This window comes from Gavia stellata, unplaced genomic scaffold (genome assembly GCF_030936135.1).
Source record: "Gavia stellata isolate bGavSte3 unplaced genomic scaffold, bGavSte3.hap2 HAP2_SCAFFOLD_38, whole genome shotgun sequence".
In the NCBI taxonomy this organism is placed as follows: Eukaryota; Metazoa; Chordata; class Aves; order Gaviiformes; family Gaviidae; genus Gavia; species Gavia stellata.
In genome coordinates this window covers 262,748-288,472 of record NW_026776490.1, presented here as the reverse complement: position 1 = coordinate 288,472, position 25,725 = coordinate 262,748, and the positions used below count along the sequence as shown (strand labels likewise).

At 39.9% G+C, this 25,725-nt stretch overlaps 1 protein-coding gene across 1 annotated transcript in view; it reads right to left on the bottom strand.

Annotated features, from left to right (window-relative positions):
- Nucleotides 1-6,433: 6,433 nt before the first annotated feature.
- Nucleotides 6,434-25,725, bottom strand: part of LOC132321036 (ATPase family AAA domain-containing protein 2-like) — a 30,765-nt gene continuing 11,473 nt past the window's right edge. Inside the window, exons 4-20 of the mRNA XM_059834640.1 lie at nt 23,256-23,364; nt 22,917-23,032; nt 20,959-21,133; nt 20,235-20,323; nt 19,729-19,888; nt 18,296-18,386; nt 17,552-17,866; nt 16,111-16,168; nt 14,508-14,691; nt 12,776-12,961; nt 11,370-11,502; nt 11,027-11,223; nt 9,588-9,747; nt 9,106-9,228; nt 8,860-9,009; nt 8,226-8,291; nt 6,434-6,663 (exon numbers count right to left, since the gene is read on the bottom strand). Coding sequence (XP_059690623.1) covers nt 6,434-6,663; nt 8,226-8,291; nt 8,860-9,009; nt 9,106-9,228; nt 9,588-9,747; nt 11,027-11,223; nt 11,370-11,502; nt 12,776-12,961; nt 14,508-14,691; nt 16,111-16,168; nt 17,552-17,866; nt 18,296-18,386; nt 19,729-19,888; nt 20,235-20,323; nt 20,959-21,133; nt 22,917-23,032; nt 23,256-23,364 — 2,542 coding nt within the window. The remainder of the gene's footprint in view (nt 6,664-8,225; nt 8,292-8,859; nt 9,010-9,105; nt 9,229-9,587; nt 9,748-11,026; nt 11,224-11,369; nt 11,503-12,775; nt 12,962-14,507; nt 14,692-16,110; nt 16,169-17,551; nt 17,867-18,295; nt 18,387-19,728; nt 19,889-20,234; nt 20,324-20,958; nt 21,134-22,916; nt 23,033-23,255; nt 23,365-25,725) is intronic.

The following is a 25,725-nucleotide window of genomic DNA, read 5'->3' as shown; positions in this document are numbered from 1 at the left end:
GTGGGAGACGGACCCGGAGTAACGATGGAATCTCAATATGAGTATAGTCATTCTCCCCTTTATTCAAGCTTGCAGAGTATATATAGACAGATGCCAAGAACACGCGTCCGCAACAATTGTATGATTGGCTTACAGCCTCTGTTCACGCGTCAAGGCGGCGAGTGAGATTGGTACAGTTGCACGCACAAGAGCACTTCTCCTCTTCGCGGATGTAGCTCTTTCTTCTTGTTTACCATTCCACTGTCTCTTATCACAACAGGCTTTCAAGGACAGTGAACGGTTTCCTCTGAGCCTTCCCCCTCATCAAAGACTGGGTTGCTCATGGGAATCAGATCATGTCCCTTGTTACTAAGCCATTCCTCCACATGTATCCTTCCCATAAATTGTTTTAATTGGCATTGGTTAACAAACGACTTAATTTACAACTGTACATGTAGCAAGAAAACGTCCTACTTCAGTATGAACATAAGTAAAGTTAGACTTACTTTGAGCTCACAGTCATCCACAATCACTGGCTGTGTGAGAATTTCCTTTGATTTCTCAACTCCTATCACTTGTTGTTCTTCTACCCGAGAACATCTCTCACGAGTCATATGGTGTGCCCACGAATCTGGCATGACAAAAATTTCTTAAGTCAGGATTTCTGTTTATCGGGAATACAGTATCAGTGAAGTGTCCTGTGCCTGGAATACAGTCTCTCTCTGCAATGACAGAGGCAGACCCATTACCATTTTTTCACTGAGAAATGCTTGACTTTTACTTTCTTTCTGGCAAAAGCCAGTGCTCCATAAAAATTAGAAATTCAGGCACACAGAAAAGCACTAGAGAAAAAGGCAGGGTAAAAACAGGAAAAAAAAGTAGAGTCACGTTGCCATTACAGCACTGCACGGTAAAACTCCAAAGTAATTTAGGTTAGGAAACACATCCTGCATTGCAAACATTAGGACAGAAGTCTTCTTTTCCACATGTGACTCTGGGTCCACATTGCTTGAAGTACAGCTTTTTAACCTCTTTGGAACTCACCGGCAGCGAATAAGCTAGGTGAACCTCCAAAATGTAACTGCTTGGTTTTGTTTGGGTTTTTTGTTGTTGTTGTTTGTTTCTTGGCTCGGTAACAGTCCTAGAACTTTATGAACATACAGAAGAGCATGCCATCATCTATGTGGCAGCAATGAGAAATAGTTTCACATGGGATGTTGACCATACACCTCTGTCACATCCTACCTTTTCTGTTTGCAGCAGCTGAAAGCACACTGCATGGTTTTTGTACATCTTAACTGCACGTTGTATAGAGTGAAGTTGAGGGGAATACTCAAATTTTGTGCTAGCTGATCTGAGGGAGGCAGAGTTTGATGACGGGCACTTGTGAGGCAGTAATATTTTCATTTGGTGTGGCTGCTCTTTTAAGCTACACAGCCTCACACAACACAGATACTGAACAGCGCAGCAGGGGAAGAAGGTGCTGCCACTAGCTTGTTACTGCTGTTTTCCCAGAGATTATCACATTTACGTCTTTGGTAACAGAAACGACTGTGTGAGAGATTAGTAATCTGCTCCAGGCAGAGTCACTCTGCTAGTTTATCCACTCTTCAGTTTAAAGGTAGGAGCTAAGTGATCTAACTTTGCTTCCCGGTCTGCTTTAGACACTTGAGCAGTGTGTTCAGAGTTGTAGGCACAGTACACGTTCAGCTAATGGGCAAAGGCGAGCACCTAAGGATGCTTCTGTTTCCAGCTGGGACAGCTGTATCTAGAAGACCTGTAGCCCGCCTTCCAAAGATCCATTTTACGGTGCCCTGCATTGCAGCAACAGTTTCTCTAATGAAATGCTACAGTGGCTTTGCTGCGGCAGCAACTCTACGACAAAGTGGATTGTGTCATTCCCGGCTGTTCTGGAAGCAGTTGATTCGCAATTATGATAGTTGATGCGATAGATTGATTAGTAATAAAATATTGTCTGAAAGGTAAGCCTTCCTTTTTTTCTGAAGTATGAAAAATTAACTCATTTTCTCCAGTTAAATCTTGCAAGATATTTAATCTGTTCTCTGAAGTGTCACTCATATTTTATTTAAAATTATAAGAAAGTAAGATGGCACTTTGTTGCATTGTTATTGTTTAGCTTCTGAAAACCTAAAGAGCCTATTCAAAGGATCTTGCGCTATTCTAAACTTGTAGTTCCCATTTTTTTCTTCAGCAACTGTTGCATTTTGTCACTGTGATAACCAAGAACTTCAAAATATTTCACTTGGTAAAACTATATGCTGTTCTTAGTCAGTGCGTTTACCAACATCGGGAAGATTACGACAAAACCGAATTAGTGAAGGTAAATTTTTTTGTCTTATAGCACTTTCTACCACTGTTATGCATGTGTGTGTTATGCGTATGTATGCGTGCACGCTGGACATCATGCTTATTTAGCATTACTCTTTACTGCTTAGTCGCCTGTGTCACAAGACTTTTCATTTCAGTCTGGAAGACATTTATCCATATTGCAAAACCATTGTTGTATTTGGCATAATTGTTGGCAGTTTCAGCAGGAAAAGGCTTGAACTTGAAGACAATGGGTCCATCCACACAGCTCTCTCAAAGCAGTAAACTTCAGTCTGCAAACAGTCCTTCTCCAGAACCTTTTTAGGTGTGGGGGGCTATGAAAGGAGGGTGCTTTTCACAGTCTGTTGCTTCCTCTTTCTCCCCTTACAGGCAGTCAGACATGGTAATACTTGGTATAGTAGTCATTCTATTCTTGAGAAGAAATTAAGTATGAAATATAACAAGACGTTGAGGTTTTTCTCTAGTCTCACCAGAATCCCTTTTTAACTAGCATGGCTCGAGCATCTCGAGTCTTATGAGGAGCAGCTGAGAGAGCTGGGGTTTTTTAGCCTGGAGGAGGCTCAGGGGAGACCTTATTGCTCTCTACAACCTCTTTTCAGGTAGTTGCAGGGAGGTGGGTGCTGGTCTCTTCTCCCAAGTGACAAGTGACAGGACAAGAGGAAATGACCTCGAGTTGCACCAGGGGAGGTTTAGATTGGATATTAGGAAAAACTTCTTCACTGAAAAGGTTGTCAGACACTGGAACAGGCTGCCCAGGGAGGTGGCTGAGGCACCATCCCTGCAAGTATTTAAAGTACATGTGGACAAGGCGCTTAGGGACATGGTTTAGTGGTGGACTTAGCAGTGTTAGGTCAACGGTTGGACTTGATGGTCTTAAAGGTCTTTTCCAACCTAAACGATTCTATGATCTTTAATTTGACATAGGGGAGATTTCTGCCTATGCCAGTTTCATGCTAATGAGTGAGATTCTGTGATCTCTTCCTGTAAGAGAAGGTTCCTGAGTTGTCATCTTCCAGAAGCACCTGTGGTCCCAGTCAGGCATTCCCAGTATTGAGTCGATTTAGATAGGTTGGATATTCAGTCTTCAGATTCAATATCCTTGAATCCATTTGTCTTTGAGACGCTTGTGCCTGAGAATAGATAAAATTTTTTATGCCTCTCAGTCTGCCTTGAAAAAGGGGAAGCCTCTTCTTTTCAGCCCTGGTCATCTCGATCTCTTCTTGCAGGTCTGATGAAGAGTTAGAACAGATGCTCTGTTCCCATTGTGCAACAGTGAGGATTATTTGGCTTCGGGGAGGCCATTCCTGAAAAATGCGCCCTTCTCTCATCTAGGATAACGATGTGTTTTAGCATGAGAAGGGATTTATTTGTTATCTCAGGGCTTGTGAGCTTTTGTGACTTAACTTTTAATGCTTAAATTAAAAGGGACTTGATTTCTTTGTTTTCTACTTCTACCTTTAGCTTTAACAAAAAAAAAATCTCCTATTCAGAGTGACTGTGTAGGTCAGTCAGGAGCAAGCTCTACTGTATGAAGAGAGAGACTTCGACAAGTCATTATTCAGAGTGCAGAAAACAACATTTCCAGCTTTTAGTTGTGGCTTTTCAGGAACTGTCTCCTCTTTCTAATTGTTGAAACCACTGTTGATACAGATCCATAGTCTCTTGATACAGAGCCATACAGTCTCTCTAGCCTACTCTCTGTTTTGGATGCATAAGGATGCGTTTGAAGCTAGTGGGTATAGAAAGACGTTGTGGTGGTGGTAGCACATGTATTTGCTAAATATTACTGACAATTGTATGTATGTACAGATTCTTCATTCTTTTTATGAAGAAATAAACAGGGTTCTTAAACTTATATTTATGCTGACTGCTAGTTTGTCTTTTTTTCTTATTAGGAAATGAAGAAAGAAATTACAGCCTTCAGTTATGCTCAGTGATACTTGATTTCAGCGTACTCGACTTCTACTCTAATGTTTTCTTTTCATTGCATGCTGTTACCTGTGCATAATTCAATAAAGATTACTTCTACATATATATTTATACATACATTAAACAAATATACCTTAAAATTTAAGAAAGCTGAAATAAAGTCCTTCAACTGCTTTTATTTCATATTTGTCTCCTATATACATATTTTTATGTGACATACTGCTGTGATTGCCTTTGGAATGCTGCAGATACGAACATCTCCCAGATAATTTCAGTACCTCTCTTTAAAAGAAAACAATTGAAAACTTGATACACTTTTACCATCGTTTTCCAGCTTGTGGGAATACATTTTTCTGAAGTAGCTTGTGGTGCTGTATAGTCAATTGCATATTACATAAAGGTCTTAAACCAAATCTCATTTTGGTATATGAAAAGTAAATCCTTTAGAAACCTCTTAATGCAGTTCAGAGGTAATTTTTTTTAATTACCTGATGGCACCTCAAGTGGCTTTCATAGAATTAACAACCTAAAGAAAGTATGTGGGAGAAACGCTCTTTCCACAAACATAAGAACTTTTGCTATGGCATATGTTTGCCTGTCAAAAAAACCTAACTTGAAACAAAGCAAGATGTACTACTGTAACTTTCTAAGGTAAAGTTGAGTCTTGCTTGTAATAATGACAATCTTCTTGATACCAGAGAATTGCATTTTAATATAAATTGTTAGTTACAGGTCAGGTGGCTTGTAGTTGAATTTAACTGTAAATAGTGTTCTAGTTACCTGGGGAGAATTACATCTGTTTATTACATAAAAGTGAATATATTGTTAGTGATAAGTATGTTTAAGTAAAAGCAAAGCAGTACCCCGTTTTGAAGATGTATGCCTCTTCAAACCAGCAGAGAAAATGTCTCTGTTAATTTGACGGCTATTTTTTAAAAAATTGAGGATAGGCAAAGTGTAAGTTTATGAGAATAAAAGTTTATACCAGCTGTGATAAAGTATGTGGCATGATACATTGCTGTTATGTCACCTCACACACACAACGTCTGGTGACACTGAATGCCTAACTGTGCAATCCCTCCGTGCTTAGTTTCTTACGCATGTTTTAGTTTCCTTTGTTTGTTTCTTTCTAGTGTGTTTGTGCCAACATCTGTGTACTATGCAGAATTTTTTCTTTTATCTGTATTGTTTGGATGGGTGTTAATAAAAAATGAATCACCTTTTTGGGGGGTTTTGTCTGCTCTATTTTAAGCACAGAATAATTTTGATCATTAACAATCTTACACTTGAAAAACAGCATGAGCCTTAAGACTTTAAAATAAGAACTGTACATGAGCTAGGTGTAGCTAGCTACACCCCACTCTAGGTGTATTGGTTATGTGGCCAAGGCAAGCACAGGAGGATGAAAAATTATATTGAAAATTTACATTTTAATGTAATGTATTACATTGGAAAGGTAATAAAGGAATTAACGTAATTTTTCCTCAACTTGACCTCCACCTTGACTGCTGACAGCCATTTTCGATGGGACTGTGGGGGTGGTTTGCTGACCACGTTCCCCAAGATGACTGTTTGAAAAACTGAACAGGAGTGACAGTGTGGAAACGAGGAACCAGAAACATTCCTGCGATCAAATCTTTTGCTTTTCAAACTTTGACCAAACTCTTTCCTGGCAGTAGTCTCGACAGGATACTGTACCTATACAGTTTTTTAAAAAAATTGTAGCTCTGTGTATCTTGAGCTTCCATGACCAACTGTTAACGGTTCCCACAAGGCACGCCTTTATTTTTCTTCCTCAGGGAAACAGTCGTATTCTAGTGTCTGAACCAAAATGGCAAGCAGCGATCAAAGAAATAGTATGTAGAAACGCAACGTTTTTGACAAGTAGGCAGCGGGAGTCAAAACTAAATATTGCCTCAATAGCTAGGTTATGTACTAAAGGAAAAGGTCCCCGTTCTCCAAGTTCTGTAACTAAACAAAGAAAAAGGGGGGGGTGTGGTGTGGTGCGGTGTGGGGTTTTTCCCTCAGAGCCGTCACTTTGTGCTCACTCGCCCCTGGTTTGGGGCTCTGGACCCTGCGGCCATGTCCTCCCTCAGCGACAGCTCAGGGCGCCTGAGAGAAACTCGGGGCTGGCATCAGAGAAAAACCCTTCACGGGGCTAGAGACGACGCTGTCTTTAAAAGCTGTCTGGGTGCGTGGCGGGACGGTCTAGCGCGGAGCCGAAGTTTGGTGGCGAAGGAGCGGGCTGTGAGGGCGTCCCTGCCACCCGAGAACTCCCAACCTGCGCAACCGCTGCGCGCCGGCACCTCGCCTGGCCGAAGGGCGAGGAGACGCCGGCGGCCACCGGCCTGTTTATCGGGAATACAGTATCAGTGAAGTGTCCTGTGCCTGGAATACAGTCTCTCTCTGCAATGACAGAGACAGACCCATTACCATTTTTTCACTGAGAAATGCTTGACTTTTACTTTCTTCCTGGCAAAAGCCAGTGCTCCATAAAAATTAGAAATTCAGGCACACAGAAAAGCACTAGAGAAAAAGGGAGGGCAAAAACAGGAAAAAAAATAGAGTCACGTTGCCATTACAGCACTGCACGGTAAAACTCCAAAGTAATTTAGGTTAGGAAACACATCCTGCATTGCAAACATTAGGACAGAAGTCTTCTTTTCCACATGTGACTCTGGGTCCACATTGCTTGAAGTACAGCTTTTTAACTTACGCTGCTCCTTAGTGGAACACTACTCATACAATAAAAGAAAGTCAATGACTGTTTTTCAATTAGGTACCATTTGGAAAAACAAACTTCAGAATCAAAAGAACAGCAGCTGCAGAAAAACATGAGTTTGGCTACTATAACTAGAGGGGCAGCACCATTATGCAAGAAACACTGTGTGCTGATTTTAGAGAGATGCAACAGAAATAGCAGAATGGAATTAAAGAAGGCTAAAACCTAATAAATAGTGTAATCCTCCTCAGGAAGAAAAAGGAGCTAAAGGACCTGTTTGACCTTTCACTTACCATTTGAATCTCCGTCTTCAGAACTTTCTGCTATTTGGCAATCTGGCATTTCACTGTCCTCTCTTAGGTCTGAATGTTCAGAAAGCATGACACTCTTCTTTTCAGAAGCAGATTTAGCCACAAGGAGAACCCTCTCTCTTTCATTTTCTGACCCACATTTATTTTCATTCCCATTTTTCTGTCGTTCTTGACGTACGCTTCCATTTTCTTCCATAGAAGAATCCTGCGTGGACTCAACTTCCGTGCAATCCATGTTAGAAACATGTTCTTCTGGAGACTCTTCCGCACTCTCTACTTCATTTTGGTCTTCTGGAACTTTATTCTCTTTATTGAACTAAAATTTCCTCCTCTTTGCTGCGATACTTGAAGACGCTTTGTTCTTTCTGCGTTTCCTTTTTGACATCTCTACAAAGAGATATCAGAAAAAGTAAGCCAAAACCTTACCAGAACAGTTCTTCCTTCAAAATCCAGCATCCTCATCTTACTTGACTTACAAGGAAAATTATCAAAGGAGCTCAGGTAACATTGTCTCCCTACATATGTCTAGAGAAAGAGTTGCAAGTTAATGAGGTCAATTTGCTATTAGATTTTAAAAAGCCAGCTACAGAATTTCACTCACAAAACCATCAGCTTCAAGATTTTATGAGCGGAAAATTCTTACTTTAGATAGGAAGTATTACCAGAAAGCAAAGTTATTAGGTGAAGTTGCTTACTGTCTTACTACATGAACTAATATAGATGAACAGAAAAGCATTTGGAGACGAGCCCTTCTTCAAATCGGTTATAAAGCTGTAAACTTCAGAAGCTAAACACATGTTGGGCAGAGTTAAAGAGACAATTTTAAGGGAATATTTGCTGGAGAAAAATTTGCCTGTGAAGACTTACACCTCACGCGCTTTCTGTTAACCTTGTTTAAAACAAACTTAGCATTTTTGCCTTCCAGAAAAACCCACCGTTCTTTGTATCAACGGAGTACTGCACAAAGCGCATGGGTGAAGTCAATGGCAAAATTCCTAGTCCTGTTATGGAGACCAGGAAAGTTCACACCATGTCATGCGTTTTAGCCGAAAGAGACCCAAGTCCCTTTGTTCTTTCATGTCCTTTTCACAGGAAAAGTGAGGAAATAATTGTCTTTCCTTTACATATCTATTATTATTGCTCCCCTATTTTTCTGCCCTTTCCCCCTTCAGTTGGAAATCACACTAAGAGGTGGCATAGATTTTAGCATTTGAGGGCAGGGAAGGGAAAAATACTGTTTCTCATAACTAAAAGCTAGTTGAGTATTCAGAAACTGCCATGTACAACATTTTTTACTTCAAGAGAGAGCAATTTAGGAGCCGTTAAACATCAGTTGGGTCATCAAGTCCAGTGTCTTACAATGTAAACCATCCACTGTACTTGAACTTCATAACTCTATCGAATGAATGACCTCTGGATTTATCTCACGTTTTGAAGCAAATTAAAAACACTGAACGCGTCTGGCACGAAGAACCAGGCATCACAGAAACCTGTTGTGTCACAAAACCAGAGAAGGTATCAGTGACTTTAGCACCTTCTCCAAGAAAGTCTGAATAAAATGCAACTTGCCTTCAGAGCACGGTGTACTGGAATCTACAGGCGCTGCTGGCATCTTCATCCTTTCGTTACACTTTGGGTCTGTTTTCTCACAGCCAGGAACATAGTTCTGCTTTGGCATTACACGGTAGTAAGGCGGAGCATACTTTGAAGAGCTACAACCTTGCAACAAAGAACAGATAGCAAAGAATTGTGTCTTGCATTGTTGGTTACAAATACCAAGACAAGTCTTAAAATCATTAGCGTCAAAAACCGTACCTCTTTTCTTGCGAGATTCTTGAATTTCTTCACAGCGTTGTTCAAAATCTTCATCCATTTCCTCTCTCACGATGGCATATGCAGTATCTCTCAAAGCACAAGCTCTGTGCCTAATGAGACGATCTGAAATTTTACAGTCAGAACTGAGTCTTTTCTACCAGCTGATGAAATCCTTTATTTTGATTACTTATCGAAAGATTTTGCTCTTTTCATAGATAGGTTCTGAAGGGTTATCTCAGTGAATATTTTCAGCATAACAACATAAAAGTTAATCATTAAAGCAAAAGCACTAGTTACTGATCAACATTTCTATCACAATTTCTTGTCCAAGTAGTTTAATGCTCCAACATTTACAACCTGGCAAGAAATGCTCTCTGTGGATGTTTAAAATGATCTAATCCCAAGTCTACTGTCCACAGATGATGTTTATCAATTTATACATTTTTAATTTTTCCAAATTAGGGATCAAAACACATTCTTACCTCCAGGGTCTTTATCTGGGTTGTACTGTAAAGCATTGCTGCAGATTAGATCGATGTCTTTTAGGAAATCTCCTGCAGTTAGGTACTGGTGCAAGTCAATCTTCGAGAGAACTGCCGAAAGGTCCATGGGCTGTTTAATAACTGCGTCATAATCAGGTACCTACAAATGAAATATGCGTGTTCAGAGATTTAACACAGTATCTACCAACATTAATTATTTTAATAACGTAAAATAAAGGACTTCTTCAAAACCCCAAATATTTATGACACATCCAAAGATATGGAAATGAACCAGTTAGTTGCTTGAAAATAGAAGGGCTATTTCAACTGGCTTTGAAGAGACAGACCAGAAGAGGGAAAAACAAGAAGCAGGGAGGTCAGAAGCACGTGTGGGGCAGAGAAGGGAGCAGACACCCAGAGTGGGATTCATTTCACTTTGCTTCAGAAAATCACAGCAAAGAAAGCTTTCTCAGTAGAGTCACCCGAGATTCTCTTTGTTGTTGGCGGGAAGAAAAAGGTGCAGGAATGCACCTTTGAAGTATCTGTCCTAGGCATCTACTTTTGCATGAGATAACTGGACCGAGAGGTGCCGATTTCTTTACTCAGACCATAAAAGGAGCCTAATGACTAGTAGAGATGAGGACATCTAGGTTTGTTTAGGTTATTTACATCTCAGAAACTAGAAGTAAAGGGAAAGACAAGTCAGTGGATGTTTAGGGGAACAGGACTTTGCTGAAATGCAAAGCTCTATTAAAACGACAGCTGACTTCGAAGTATATGCCCCTGGCTTAGACTTATTCAATACATTACATGAGAAAAAAAAAAGACAGAAGCGTATGGGAGGAAGAAGAAACCACACAGCCCTTATGGTTGATCTTATACGGAGAAGCCCCAGACGAAACAGAGAATAGAATCTTGGAATTTATTTTAAAAACTGCTGTTCTTACTCCTGTTCTCACAGAAACTACTGCGAGTCAATTAAAGAGCTTTAGGCTTTATTAAAACAGTCCTATAGATACTGTTTATAATTATAAAGAAAGAGATCTCTCTGCCTTTCCGTGCTGTAACATGCCTACATGTCAAAGCCTTTTCATGAGTGAACTGTGTTGGCAGTCGGTCTAACTGGCAGTTGGTCTAACTGGCAGTCGGTCTAGATGATCGTTATAGGTCCCTTCCAACTGAAATATTCTAAAGTTCTGAAGGCATTGCAGAAGGAACCTGGGGCTTTCAGTGAAACTCAAATAACAGACATTTGAGGGCCTCAAGGAGTCAGCAAAAGTAAAAGCACACTTCCTGCTTCTTGAAAAATCAGAATAGTACGGTCCTAAAAACAAAGACAAACCTTCCTATAAAGAGCACACAAACTCTGAGAAATATAAACACGCAGAAATTATGAATACACGCAGATAAAATGGTATTACAGATCAACACTAATTTACCTCCTCTGGGTCGACAGGCTTTGTAAATGCTCTGAAACGTCTGTCACCGGCAAGTCTCCGAGTCACATCCCTTAAGAAAATCCTCAGTTCACGCAATATATCCTCCTCCTCCTCCTCCAGCTGTCTTATTTCTTCCTCTGTCAGCTGTGGAGGCTTAGGCGGTGGTGCTACAGGCAGTACTTCCAATGTCTGCCAAGCTTAAAAGAATCAGAAACTTTTAGTCAATTTACGGTACTCAAATACAAGCCTATGAAAAATTATTGATAGAAAATTACCACCAAAGCAAATGCTGTAGAGCTGTTAACTTACAGTTAGCAAAGTTTTCTATGTAGAATATCCTCACCTGTCTTAGTTTTTGATGCAGGAGGTTTAGCAGTTTGATTTACAATTAAGTCCTCAAAAAATGTTCTTCTTTCTTCCTCATTAGGCAACTGGATTTTGAACACTTCATCATCATTAATAAACAATTCTTTTATCTAAAGCACGAGGAGAAAAGATATTTCAGATGTAAGGTCACACAAATTCATGTTCTGTTCCAAAAAGATGAGTGCCTTTCCAAATTAAACTGAATAATCACCTTGATAAGACAAACTGTGAAAAGGTGTCTTCTTGGCCTTAAAAGGCTGGATTTTCATAGGTTAGCATGGCAAATTAAAGTATCTTCTCTAAGGAACACCTCTAGAGTTAAAGCTCAATGAAGGGACCCTATGATACACTGATAAAGTGCTGACATTCAGCACCTCCTAGACTGCTTATTTTGTATTTACCTGCCTTGCTGTCCTTTAGTTTGAATCTTTATGGCAGCTATAGAAGGAACAGGCAGGATTCAGGAGACAAGTGTGGGCTTTTTTGGTAAGGTGCTGTGGGGTTTTTTTAAATTAATTTAAATGAGGTGTCTAAAGCTGCACACTTCCAAGTTTTACTCCATTTTTCAATCTCTACTACCAGAAAGTATGGAAGGAATTTCAATACTTATTTTAGAAAGAATTTATTAACCGTAGAAGAATTTCTGTAGAAAGTTAAGCCCTTTCAAAGCGTTTGATGATAAACACATCTAGGCAACCCCCTCTCTCCCCCCCAGTAAATGAGACAAAATAACCAGAGCAGCATATTCACATTTTGAACACCTTCCTTTAATGCACACTCTCAGATACCTAGAAAGCTAAGCACATACTCTTACTGAATTTTGTTAAGAAATACAACTAAAAATAGATTTCCAAGTTACTTAAACAGAAGTTGGAACTTAGCTTTCTGATTTGTAAAGCTTTCACCGATATGAAGAAAGAAATTGAAATTTTTAATAAAGAATTTAAATTTGAAATTACATTCCATCATTAAGAGTGTGACCATCGTACTTTCTCTGTAAAACTATCTTTCACTTTTCAGTAAAAGTATCTTTTTCCCATGTACATTTCAAGCACCGTATATTCTTGACTAAGTACGTACCTAACAATCTTGAAGTCACTGGAATTATTGTCTGAAGTAAATGTTTATGTCTGTCTAATAAGCATGAGTGTGTGAGAAGGGGGAAAAAGTTGGGTCAAAGTCAATCTCTTTACTCAGAAAACACTTTAGGCAAATGCTTTCAAGCATTGTTTTGTCTAAGCAAATTTTAAGAGACCTGGTTAGGGTGCCTGAGTAATAACAGTATGAATTTGCTTAAGAGTGCACAGTACTCCAATGTTTAAAGGATTTATAAATTAACAAAAAACTGACTAAAAAAAGTAAGAAGAGTATCAACAGAAATACCTCTTCTGGGAGATCTGCATGACACACATCAGATGTTGCAAGCAGCAAAACTGGAGCAAATGCTGGAATGTTCTGCAGTAGTGTTGTAAAAATAGCTCTCAATGTAGCTCCAGCAGCCTCCCACCACAAATGGATATGTGGAACATAAATGATACTTGGTGCTGTTCTTTGTGCTTCTCGCATCAACTGGTAAAATGAAAGCTTGGATAAGAAAACTAAACCATGTAGAACAGGCTAATAAATAACTACGTGTCAGTCAAACTGTCTTATGAAATAGGAGCACATGCAGCCAAAACATCAAAACAATCCAACAAAAAACAACTCCTTAACAATAAGGCAAAATTTTCACTTTACTCAAATATGGACATTGCTACACAGACAGAAACTGACCTGAATCTCTGCCTGATTTCAAAACTACTTAGGTGTAAGGTAATGCCTAAAGAGCCTTACAACTCAGCTGCTGTGGTGGTGTGCCTGAAAAAACAAGACTAACCCTTGAGCAAGATGTATTAGCCTGGGTAAATCACTACACGACTCTGACTGCACCATTTTCAATTCAGGGTGCGCACATATCCAAGTCACTCTGAAGCACAGTTTGAACAAGCAAAGACCTATGTGAAAAGATGAGGGCTGACACTGTGAAAGAAGCCTGTTTACAATTCATAACTTCACGTACATTTTATAAGAGGTGACCAGTCTGAATAGCTGCCTGAATAGCTAAACCACTCACAGCCTCTCATTATCAATCAGACCAGATTACGTGCTTTGGAAGACCACAAGCCATTGCCTACAGATGGTACCTCGATCACAGAAGAGGACATGCATCTACCACATGAGGGAAGTGGCAACAGTCCTTTCACATGACAAATTTCTCCATGCACCCTTTCAGATTATCAATATTCAGGGAGTTCCTGTCACAAGACGGGAAGTGCACGTGGTATATCCGGGCAGTGACTAGACATGCTAGTTATATGACCGCAGGTGCAACCATCACATAACACAAAAGGAATTGTTCCTCTTATGTGACAAATGAGTCTCCAGTCATGTAACATGTCCATCCTTACTTGTAGAGCTCTCAAATGCTGCTACTAAAGGTGAAAATATTTTAATACAGTGATGTCAAACAACGAAACGGATTTCCTGCCTAAAAGTAAAAAGGAAAACAGCACTAAATCTGCTTATATTTAATTTATAGTATAAGAAAAACAAACGTAAGCGTTCCATGAATTTTAACGCTTTTACTGCATATACTGCAGCAGTACAAGCTGTATATGTATATATAAAAAAGAAACACTTCTTTTCCCCAAAAGCTTGATTGCCTTACAAATATAATGAAAATGAAGGTTACAAAAAGTGCATGACAGGCAGTCAGGCTGCTGCAGAGCCATCTACTGGGAGCACAGATTCTTAAGCAGCAATGAAAACAACTTTCTGGATCCCACCGAGATGGGGAGGACTTCTTGCTATAAAGAGGGGTTTATTAGCAGCACCTCCCAGCTTCCCAAGCTGCTAGCAACATCCTCACTTTCCATTTCTTTGGAATGAAAGATAGGGCCACATGTAACATCCTCATTTGGTATCATTTGATCTAGCAGAAAAGTGGCTTTTCAGACAGAAGTAAACCTAACAGCACATTCAAACCAGGCCACCTCCATTAACAATGAATTTTGCTTACTTTACTAGTTTATATACAGTTCATGAATCCTATGAGATTAAAGAGAAAAAAAGGTACCTGTGCACATGTTTCTTCCGATGATGTGATGCTAACAAACAGAACAGATAGGTCTAGTGTATAGACTGGAAACTTTTCCAGGGCATGTATTACTGCAGGTGCCAAATGAGAAGCTTGCCCGTATCCTGGCTCTCCAACTAGTAAGAACCGTGGCCTGCAAGATGTTGGCTGGTAATAAGCATTTCTGGAACAGGAAGAAGAAAACAAATTTAAAAATGAGGTGATGAATAGGCACACAGATGATAAGGTTTTCTCCTATACACCTTTCTTTCTTTTTTTTTTCCCTTTCGGTAAATACTCTCCATGTTCCAGCAAATAATAAGCTGGTCTGTGATCAGGAACACTGTCAAAGCCCATTTTCTTTTTAAAAAACTTGTACCATACCTCCCTTAAGAAATCCTGCCAATCCCCAGCATGTCTGCTGTTCCTTTGGCTGGGTTAAGTAACGGCTCTTAAATCATACAGGGGGACTGTCCAGCCAAATACACATGTGACAACTTATCAGTAACCCGATATGGGGGAGAATAACAACTCTATCTCTCAGCACACGCCAGTCTGGATCTCCTCACTGCCCGTAGACACTGATTTTCAGTAGGTCTTGAGTTTAAGTAGCTGTGAGATCTCTACATCTGTCTAGTTTAGCTGAAATTTGGCCATAGTTACTGGAGATAGTGGGAAGGAAGGAGTAGAACAACATTTCTAGAAAAAAATTAACGTGGGCACTGAAACACATTAGCTGTATCTGAAGAAGTACACAAATGGACTGGTTAAATTACAGCAGTACACTCAATATGTATTAAGATGTATATTTATTTTAGTCAGTCATTCTAATGTTTCATCTTTGAATTGTCTATTAATTTCCTAGTAATCCTGCTTTACTAGCATGAAACACATTTGTGAAGAGCATTTGTTTTTTTCCACCACAATACTATTGTACCTTTGCTGGCTGAAGTCAAAGATCTAGAGACCTAACCAAGCTCAGCAGGTCAGAAGATTTTCTGGACAGCGCAGCAATAGAAAGTGAGAAAAATAACTGACCCACCAGTGACGACAATAATCTGTTTTTTCAACTGTCAGCTTATATGACTTCCACATTAAAGTGTTAAAAAGTTAACATAAACTTAGTCGGTTAAAGGTACAAAATGCAGACATTGTTTAAGTTTTTCTCACAGTGTTTTAACAAACCATTTCTCAGTTCTGTTTCTGCTACATAATTCGCTGCTGGTTTAACAATCTTCGAAATTAGAAGGGCAAAAGATGTCTACATGAATCTGTAGGGTTTTTTTAGCTAAAAGGACAGGCAGCACGTTTCTTTGGTCTTGAGTCTTTCAAGGAATGCCATGGATTAAATCAACACATTCTAATAGTCTGTGGACCACTTTGACTTAGGAAAAGAGGGCTGGGCCATTCAGTTTGATGGGTTATGGCAGTGTACTCCATTAGAACCTCAGTACCCAGCTGGATCTTCACGCTTACTTCTTGCAAATATTGATCACCCCCCCACACCCCTCCCCTCTACTTCTTCAGCTACCACCCCTCACACCAAAACTGTTTACAGACACGGCCATCTTAATAATGCAAACATAAAGGCACAAATATGTACCTGCTAAAATTGAGGAATTTTTCCTCTTGTCTACCAGGCATTTCAGGAGTTGGCTTATCTTCAAAGATTGGTGGTGATTCCCCATCACTGTCAATCACATAATTTCTTAAAATATGATTTAAACTGTCTGAAAGACAAGAGAGGTTTGTTAACTTTCCTGAATAGTCCATATCTTGCTCTCACATTAATACAGCTTCTAAATCAGTGCTGGAGACCCCTTATATTGCATTTCTTCATTTGAGGGCACATGCAGAATGTTATTTTCTGAAGAGTTTATCCTACCACAGATCTAAGGAGATTGCACAAGTCTCTACAAAGCTGTCCTACATCGCATGATTTGCATAAGGTATTCTCTCTCTGTTGGTGAAAACAACAGGAGGTTTCTTCCTTAGAATAAAGATGATTAGGAACTTCTGTAGTTCCTAGACACCTGAAAAACCCAACAAGGCCACTTCCTTCTGGAGCAGGTTCCCCCACTGGATGTGGGGAAATTAAGTGAATGTGGTGGCCACAGACTTCCCTTTGTCTAGGACTAGTGAGTCAGAATATACAGACCAACACATCTTCTAAATAAGGCTCCTCAAAGATCCCCGAAGGAAGAGATCATGAAAGGCCGACAACGGAGACGGGATGCAATTACCAATCCCTTAGCCTCTCTGCTTTTATATTGTTGGTGGGTTTCTGCCTCTTTCACCAACGCAAACAATCTACCAGCTCTACTGGGAGTAATACTGATAGGATATTCTCCAGGGATTAGGATAGTAACTAACTATTCATGGATCTCCGTTAATCAGGAGTGCAGCGAGTTTATCAATTTATTTGCTGTCACCAACCGACAGACAACTTGGTCAGGGCTGATGCAGTCAGGAGTGTGAGCTCACATACGCTATGCAAGCCAAGCCCCAGAGTATACGTTACTGAAACATTCTGATCTCATGTGCAGGCGTACAGTGTGATCCACAAACATTCAAATTAGGAGACTATGGTTAAAAATCACGATAGCTGTAACACTATTTAGCTTAAACCACTTATACTTGTATTGTGGTTCCGACATTCTTCACAGGAATTAGAAGCATTCATGTAAAAATGCCCTCTCCGCCCATTTAAACATTTATTTTGAAAGAGGTGCCTCACACATTAAACCTTAAATCCATCTCTACGAATGATAAACATGATATTAGCTACTGTGAGAAACAGGGTGCTCTAGGAGAGAATGCATAGTTCTCTCCTATGTATTGCGAGTCATTCACAGCTCCCATCCAGCACTTCAGTTTAGAATCCAGAATAAAAACTATGCACGATATTCCTGAAATAAAGGCGTGCATGTGCATATTATAAAATCCTACTGTCATTATGGCTGAGAGGTTTCTGTATGTTGATTGCACAAATCGGAAGTTTTTGCTTTGGCAGAAGTTTAAAGAAGCGGCTACTGTTGTTATACCTTGCTGTTGGTCCTTCTTTAGAGCAAGCTCTGCGTGGGGAAATACTCTCTGCAAGGCTTGTAAAATTCTTGCTAGTGTGTTTTCAAGCAGTGGTTTTGAAATAGGTGATAGTGCTCGCCCAGGTGAAGCCACAGCCCTCCGTGAAGCTGGAACAGTCTTCTGCATAGCCATGACAAAATCCTTCGCTGTTATTTTAATAGAAGCAATATCTAACTGCAGTTTCTCACTGCTTTTGTATATTTGAGGATAGCGGCGGCGCAGAGCACAGAGGGCAGCTTCAGCACATAAGCATTTAATATCAGCACCACAGTATCCTAATAAACAAAACAAGAATGAAATGTTGTGTCAGTCTCAGGCAACACAGAAGTCAAGGCCAAGGTTTCCAAAGTGCAACACTGAAAGACTTTGTATGCAGCTAAAAATTAACAGGCTAAGAGATAATCCAAAGCGTTACCGAACTGCAGAGAAGTTTTGTTACGTGGCTCACAGCCTGATACCCTGCGCTTATGAAGTGGCCTCCTAATCAGAACTTTAGTCCTGAGGAAGATGCCCCAAAGCTCTTTAATGTTCTGAGAGACAAGAAGAAAATGACAAGAAAAGAAGCATCTAACTTTGTTTGCTCCCAAGGCGTGTCAGCTGCCTCACTCTGCAGCAAGGCACAAGAGCTCGGGTGCTGCCTGGTACAAGCTCAGATTCCTTAGGACTCAGTCACGTGCAGGGACTGACTTTGTTTTCAAACTTACCAACACATTTTTCAGCTAGCTCTTCAAGAAACATGTCCAGTGGCTTAGGGGTCCAGTCTCGTGTGTGAATCTTGAAAATATCTTTTCTAGCCTGGAAACAAAATGGTTGCATTTTGGTTTGTCCTAAGTTTTCTCTTAAAAATAAAAAACAAAACACAAAACCACCTCACATTAATAAAAATACTTTTTCTCTCCAATTCAGCAAAATCTCATGATGACAGGCTCATTAGTTCATCAAATTTGGTTTTCTGCCAGTTCATTCAAGGAAGACAGTCCTAGCACTACCTTTCAAATTGCTACAGTTACTACAAAGAACAATAATTATGACTCAAACTCCTGTCATTGATCCAGAAAATGTCAAATGTTGCCTGTCTTCGTGTCTGATCTTAGCAAGACTTTCATTTAAGTATTTCCTGGTACACAGATTAATTATGGCAGATTTCTAGAATTCTTCCACAGTAGGGAACCGTGTATTATATCCATTTCATGGCACCTCCTCTCCTGTTCCTGAAAGCAGATAGAAACTGGAGGCAAATGTGTGTGTTAACTACACTGCTCAGTGCACTTTTATTAGCCTTCACTCCAATAAGCATTTTATCCTTTTTCCAAAAAGTGCTACTAAAAGAAAAAGCAGTATCAGCGGTAGCCAGAGAAAAACCACAAAAACAGGGTTCCAGTTTTGCACACTATCGTCCCCCCAATATTTTTTTGTTGCTATATACCTATTTTTTCATTGCTTAGCTATTGCCATTGAACTAGAAGCTTCCCAGCCCTGCACCTGTGCAGTGTACTTCACATCTTTGTCCAAGTCGCTGTTAACGAGTACCAGTAAGAATGTCAGATCCCCAAATACTTATAGGTAACGCCCAGGATACCCAGCCTGGGAACAGTCCAACACAGGTACGTCCACTATCCATTCATAAACCAAGAACTGAGAGCAAGAGTGCTTCAGGGTGAAAGTGCCTAATTGGATTAAATAAGTAAGCAAACATGAACCACTTTGGGAATGAAAAATCTTAAGTTGCTCCAGCACCAGCCTTGGTAAAAGTTGTTGTTAGCAAAAAGGAATTCTTGTGTGCACACCATTTCTGTCATTTTCCAGATGAGATAGCAGTAATTTATAGCTAATTCAGACATTGATCCTTACTTAAACATTTCAGTGACTAGCAGCATCCCCTTTTCTTGGCTGGTCACAGTGAAACCAAAATTAATTCTAGAACTACCTACTTGTTGAAATCATCTTAGTCATATATATTCAGTACCAGGTCTGCCCTCCACAGCACAACGCAGCTCTCTCCAGACATCCCTCTTTTGTCCAAGTTGTACAACACTGATTTCGACTTTAACTGCTCCGGGATACTGCACTGTTACGTGATTTTGTTACAAAGAGGGACTTTGCCACATTAGCATTAGGGTTGAGTTTAAGTTCTGACCTCTTTATTTGGCAGGCTGAAGAGGAACTCTCGATCAAACCGTCCGGGTCTTCGTAAAGCAGGATCTATAGAATCCAGCCTGTTGGTGGCTCCAATTACCACAATCTCTCCTCTGCTGTCTAACCCATCCATAAGTGCCAGAAGTGTTGATACAATAGAGCTAACAGAAAAATGTAATTTTCATTCACTGGTTTAGTAAATTTTGTTACATTTTACATGACCTTCTCCAATGACCACTCAAAAAGGACAAGCTTTTATTGATGAGATGCTCCTTACTGAAAGACTCGTTTTAAGACATAAAAAACCAGACAAGGTAACACAGGTCTTGTGCTGCTATCAAGCTTAGTGAATTGTTTTCAATTATTGTTTAAAAACCATCTGAAGTTTAGTAGCATTGAATTACTAGTTTTCAGGACAAATGAATGTGTCACATGAAGTTAAATAGGTTGTGGTCTTCTTTTCACAAAGATCTAGCAGCTTCTATGTAGGTACAAAAAATGTACTACCTATGGATTTCGTCTTGTTCACAGGACCGCACAGGAGCAAGACCATCTATCTCATCAAAGAAAATAATTGAAGGTCGCATCTGGTAGGCCTAGAATGAAAACACAGGAATACTGACATAAGTAAACCAGCACAATTTTAAAGAGAAAAACGTCATGGTTGGAAAGTCACTGGAGCTAGATTTTTCCAACTAGCATCAGGGGTCTCTACTAATTGAGCTAACGGAGTAAGTGGCACGAGTAACAGAAGACAGCAGCTATGTCAACCCACTGAGACTGGGTGACAGGAAACAAATCATACCAGTAGTTTTTACAGCTGTTTGGCAACCACTGAGAACAGAGCCAGGACTTAATTCAATTACAGGTTCTGGAAGCAAGCTTCTGTTATGAATTTAAATGACCATGCTTGCAGCCTGCATCTGTTTCCCTCTGATCTAAAGCCACCGTCTCTTGCCTCTTGAAACCTTTTTTGTGGCTGTTTGATGTTTTTTTTTTGGGGGGGGAGGGGTGTTGCTTTGTGAGGTTCTCTCATTTGTTTTATTAATCTTTCCCAATACATCTCAAGATTTCAAGCCCCTAAAAAACCCACTGAAAAAAGAAACACTGACAATCCCGTTTCAGTGGAAGGAACTGACAAAACCCAAAAAAGAGTGAGTTCTTAAAAATATTGACCACAGAAAACTACAGTTACAACTCGGACAGAACACGTGGCACGTTTCCACCTTACCTGATCAAACAATAAACGAAGCTGTCGTTCAGATTCCCCCGCCCATTTACTCAGGCAGTCGGCACCTTTTCTCATAAAAAAGGCTATTCTCCTGTCACCTTGGCTACATTCATTAGCAAGTGCACGAGCAACCAGTGTCTTCCCAGTCCCTGGAGGGCCATAGAAGAGACAGCCTCTGCAATTAAAAATACCAAAGATTCACATAAGAAAAAAACATCATGGCAAAGTACCTATTACAACCCTCATCCCTACAACACACAACTCTTCTCTCTAGCTTACACTTCACGTGTAAGAGAGCGGTAACAGCTGAAGCGTGAGAAAAGTCAAACCAGATGGAAGTTTTGTGTTCCTACACAACTCAACAAGGCAGTAAACAACATGAATAAAGAGGATCATGCAGATGTACAGAACCTTGAGAAATGATCGTAGTGTCCCAGAACAACACTTCCAAAACTGCTGACAAACTAACAGGGGTGGTTACAGCACAGTGGAGCCAAACAAGAACAAACTTCAGCACAGAATCTAAGACTGGGCTAACTTATGAATCACCAGTTCATTCTTCAATGATACATGGCACATTCATTCTTGTTTTCACAAAAGACAAGATTTGATAGTAAAGCATTTAATTCTCCCGTAAAAAGCTTTAAGTTAGTGGACTTGGTCTCCCATTGCTGATGATAAATGAGGAGGAAGTCTGAAGCTGGGATATATAAATATAGCCATCAGATAAATATAGCCATCAGATAAATATAGCCATCAGCTAGAAAAGCCAATACACTGCTGTTTCAAAAAGAATTTAAATGAATAAAGAAGCAAAACACAGATTTTGTTGTCGTTCTTTGTAATACTTTTAAAGTTACTGAAAGCAAAGGATTAAAAGTCGTATTTCAATATACCATGATTGAGTTTTGCTGACCAAGAATATGTAAAGCTAACTAATAATTTCATTTCATAACTAAGTACAACAAACGCTGCAAGGTTCTAGTTGCAAGTCCTATCAATTGTAAACTTGATACTTGAGCACTTGAAAAAAAAGAGAGTCGGTGGGAGAGACAACTGGACTTCCAAGAAACAAATTACAGTTGACTACCAGTAGGTAATTCCTTCTTCCTGCTTATAAACTAATGAAGTTGACTTGTACGTAGAACTCAAAACAAAAACACTCCAACCCTGCCTTTTAAAGGCAAGACACTTTCAAAGTATATTCTCACCACACAGTACATCTTTGATCCTACATATATTCTGGATTCTATCCATTTTTAAGAAATTACTTTTGACTACTGCTAAAAAACCCCATCAACACTCCTGAAAATTTTGAAGCATGGAAACATATTGATACCTCAGTTGAATATTCTCATGAAAATGGGGGACCAGCAGGTCGAGGGAGGTGATTCTTCCCCTCTACTTCACTCTCATGAGACCCCACCTGGAGTACTGCGTTCAGCTCTGGGGCCCCCCACGTAAGGACAGGGACCTGTTGGCGCAAGTCCAGAGGAGGGCCACAAAGATGATCAGAGGGCTGGAGCACCTCTCCTATGAAGACAGGCTGAGAGAGTTGGCATTGTTCAGCCTGGAGAAGTGAAGGCTCCGGGGAGACCTTAGAGCAGCCTTCCAGTACCCGAAAGGGGCCTACAGGAAAGCTGGAGAGGGACTTTTTGCAAGGGCATGTAGTGACAGGACAAGGGGTAATGGCTTTAAAACTGAAAGAGGGTGGATTCAGATCAGCTATAAGGAAGAAATTCTTCACCATGTGGCTGGTGAGGCACTGGAACAGGTTGCCCAGAGAAGCTGTGGACGCCCCAACCCTGGAAGTGTTCAAGGCCAGGTTGTATGGGGCTTTGAGCAACCTGCTCTAGTGGAAGGTGTCCCTGCCCATGGAAGAGGGTTGGAACTGGATGATCTTTAAGGTCCCTTCCAACCCAAACCATTCTATGATTCTATGAAACAATGTCTGTTACCTTGGAGGTTGAATTTTGAATCTCTCAAAGACTTCTGGGTAAAGCAAAGGAAAAACGACCATCTCTTTTAAAGCTGAAATGTGGTCAGAAAGACCACCCACACCATCAAAGCGTACCTAAAGAGAAATTCAAAAGAACACATTTTATATGTTAAAGAAAGCTGCAACCTTGATAAGGTTCCATCAGAAATTGTATGTCAGCACAAAGGAAATGCTCTGGGCAATTTTCAAACTGCTTGAGAGAAAACTGTAAACCAAGGTAGCTGTAGACAGCACGTTATTGAAAGCTTTCATAAACACTGGAAACATCTCACTGACACAATGAACTAAAAATACTTACTGAACAATCTGTTTGCATTGGATCAACGTCAGCCAGACGTGCTCCAATTTTCATTCGATCCTTGTGAATTCCCTTCAAATCGTCTTTCCGAAAGTTTAGTGGAAGACACCTGATTTGAATTAAGGAGAAAGAGAAAAGCGCTTTCTAACTTAGGATGCAGCTAGAAGGTTTTTGCTTTTATAACAATGGCAAGTGAATGCAGAAAACCTTACAAATGAGCTTAAACTTCCTAAATAGTTAAATACTTGTTCAAATTGTTTTCTATTTAATGTCTGTGAGTAAATAAAGGAAAAAGGTCACTGCAGGCATTAAACTGGGTTTACTTTAACAACTCTTAGCACTTACGAATAGCCACACCAGTCAACACAGCACATACATGAATGCAAGCTCTCACTACTTAAAAATTAGATCAAATGTTCAAGGTTTTTATAGATTTAAGAACAAGCATTTGAGATTTGCAAAAATACACTGTTTTCAGGTTTATTTTCCCTCTCGGTGAGCACAGTAAAAAAAATCCATTTAAGCAAGAGAAAAATAAGAATTCTAAAGATCATAGTAAGACAACAGAAAGAAATTATGGCAGTTTATAATAGCACTTAAGTTGTTCTGCATGATAGCATTAAGTAATTTTCAGTTCACAGCCTTCCTCAGACAACAGGCTGCTTGTTCTTCTCTTAACTGTAATCTAAGTTTTGTACTGGTTTTCCATGACTATACATGCTGGAAAAAACATCCCACTGCTGTTACACTTGGCAAACCTTTCTGAAAACAATGTCCATTTGGGCTTCACAAAGAGAATTAAGCCATGGACAGACAGGCAGAAACACTGGGACTACTTCACTTTGGCTTTATCCAACTTTCCTCAGTATCTTAACTCAACCAAGCATTATAAGAACATTCATAAGCATGGAAGAAAAGCTAATTAAAAATGAAGGCAGTTCTGATGCTAAGAAAATTCATTTAGAGGGCAAGTTAAATCTACCGAAAGTCACAACGTAAAGTGATCTTCCTGGTTCACAAGACAACACATAAACCCACCGAGCCCATACATAAAAGATACTCTCGTATGAAGACCTCTCTGCAACTGGCAATCCCAAAACAGAGACACCAGTGGCAAATTTCAACATTGGCTGTGCCCAAATTCTTTACACATGAAACACCTTCCAAATACATCCTCCTGCACATGCTCTCAGACCTGGAAGTCTTAAGCAGCCACAAGCACCTACTTCCAAAAAACAGGGTAAACAGTTTTGCTGCCAAGTACAAAGGCCCACACCTTACACAAATCAATGTATTAACTATAATTACAGGACATACCAGTGCAGGCAGAGGAAGAGGAGGAGACCCTACCTGATCAACGACCACGGAATGTTAGCGGAGGTTGCCAGTAACAACCCAGAAGTTCCAAGCTGCACCACCCTGTTGGAACTCTACTATGGAAGGCACCTGCAGCCCAGCAGTTGTCACACGGATGTACCGTATACGTAAGGGCACGTAGGGAAGTCTCAGCCTGACCACTGAATACATTTAGCTCTTGCTGCCAGCAATAACAATACCTTTTTCTGTTGTCAAAAGAAGGAGAAAGTCCCTAGCCAATACGATGCCATAGCAGAAAGGCTTGCTAGTAAGGCTCATTTTAGTAGCTTTGTAAGATCATGAAAAAAACCCACTTACTTTGTTATAAGTTTGTTGAACAAAACAGATTGATTTGTAATGTTGTAATGACTTTGTTGAAGTCTGCAGCTTCAGCGGACCTCCAAATCCCTGTTTTCTTCATGGACTTGTTGTGCAGCTTTTGCATCAGCTCCGGTCTTCAGTATTCTGGTGACTACAATGCGTTAATGTATAAAATATTTTGAGACAGAAAATACGTTATTCCCTTTATTTCACCGTTGCTCTAGTAAAATGAAAAAAAAATCTGCAGTGGCTTGATTTTTTCTTTAAATACTGAATTGGAAGTTATTGTCATCACCACAGCATTCAACTTAAATTAATTATGTTTAAACTACCTACCTAAAAGCATGACTTGTATAGCAACTTTTTAATAGACTGGGAAGCCAAGCTGATGAAAACAAACAAGCAACTTTTGTTCCATGCAGGAAGCAAGTTCATTCCAGTTACTTCTTTCTGGAAAAGTGAAAACAACAAATACCTCTCTCTAAGGTGTTTTTACTCCATCCATGTCAAATTGTATCGAATAGTTTTTTTAAAAAATTATTTATGTGGGAAGTCTTTTCTTAAGATGCGTGGTTTTAGTCCATTGTTTAAGCATGCATCACTCATTTTCTGCATCCTGACACAAAAGCTCTAGAAGATAAGAAACGTCTCAAGATAAACTCCCAAATAGCAAAGAACTCAAACGCTTGCCTGCTTTAAAAACGATCTGCCCAGTATTTACCACACAGCATCCTTTGCCACGGGTCTGTTACTTGCACTATCATTAAAACAGTTAAGAGAGGTCAGTGAGGAA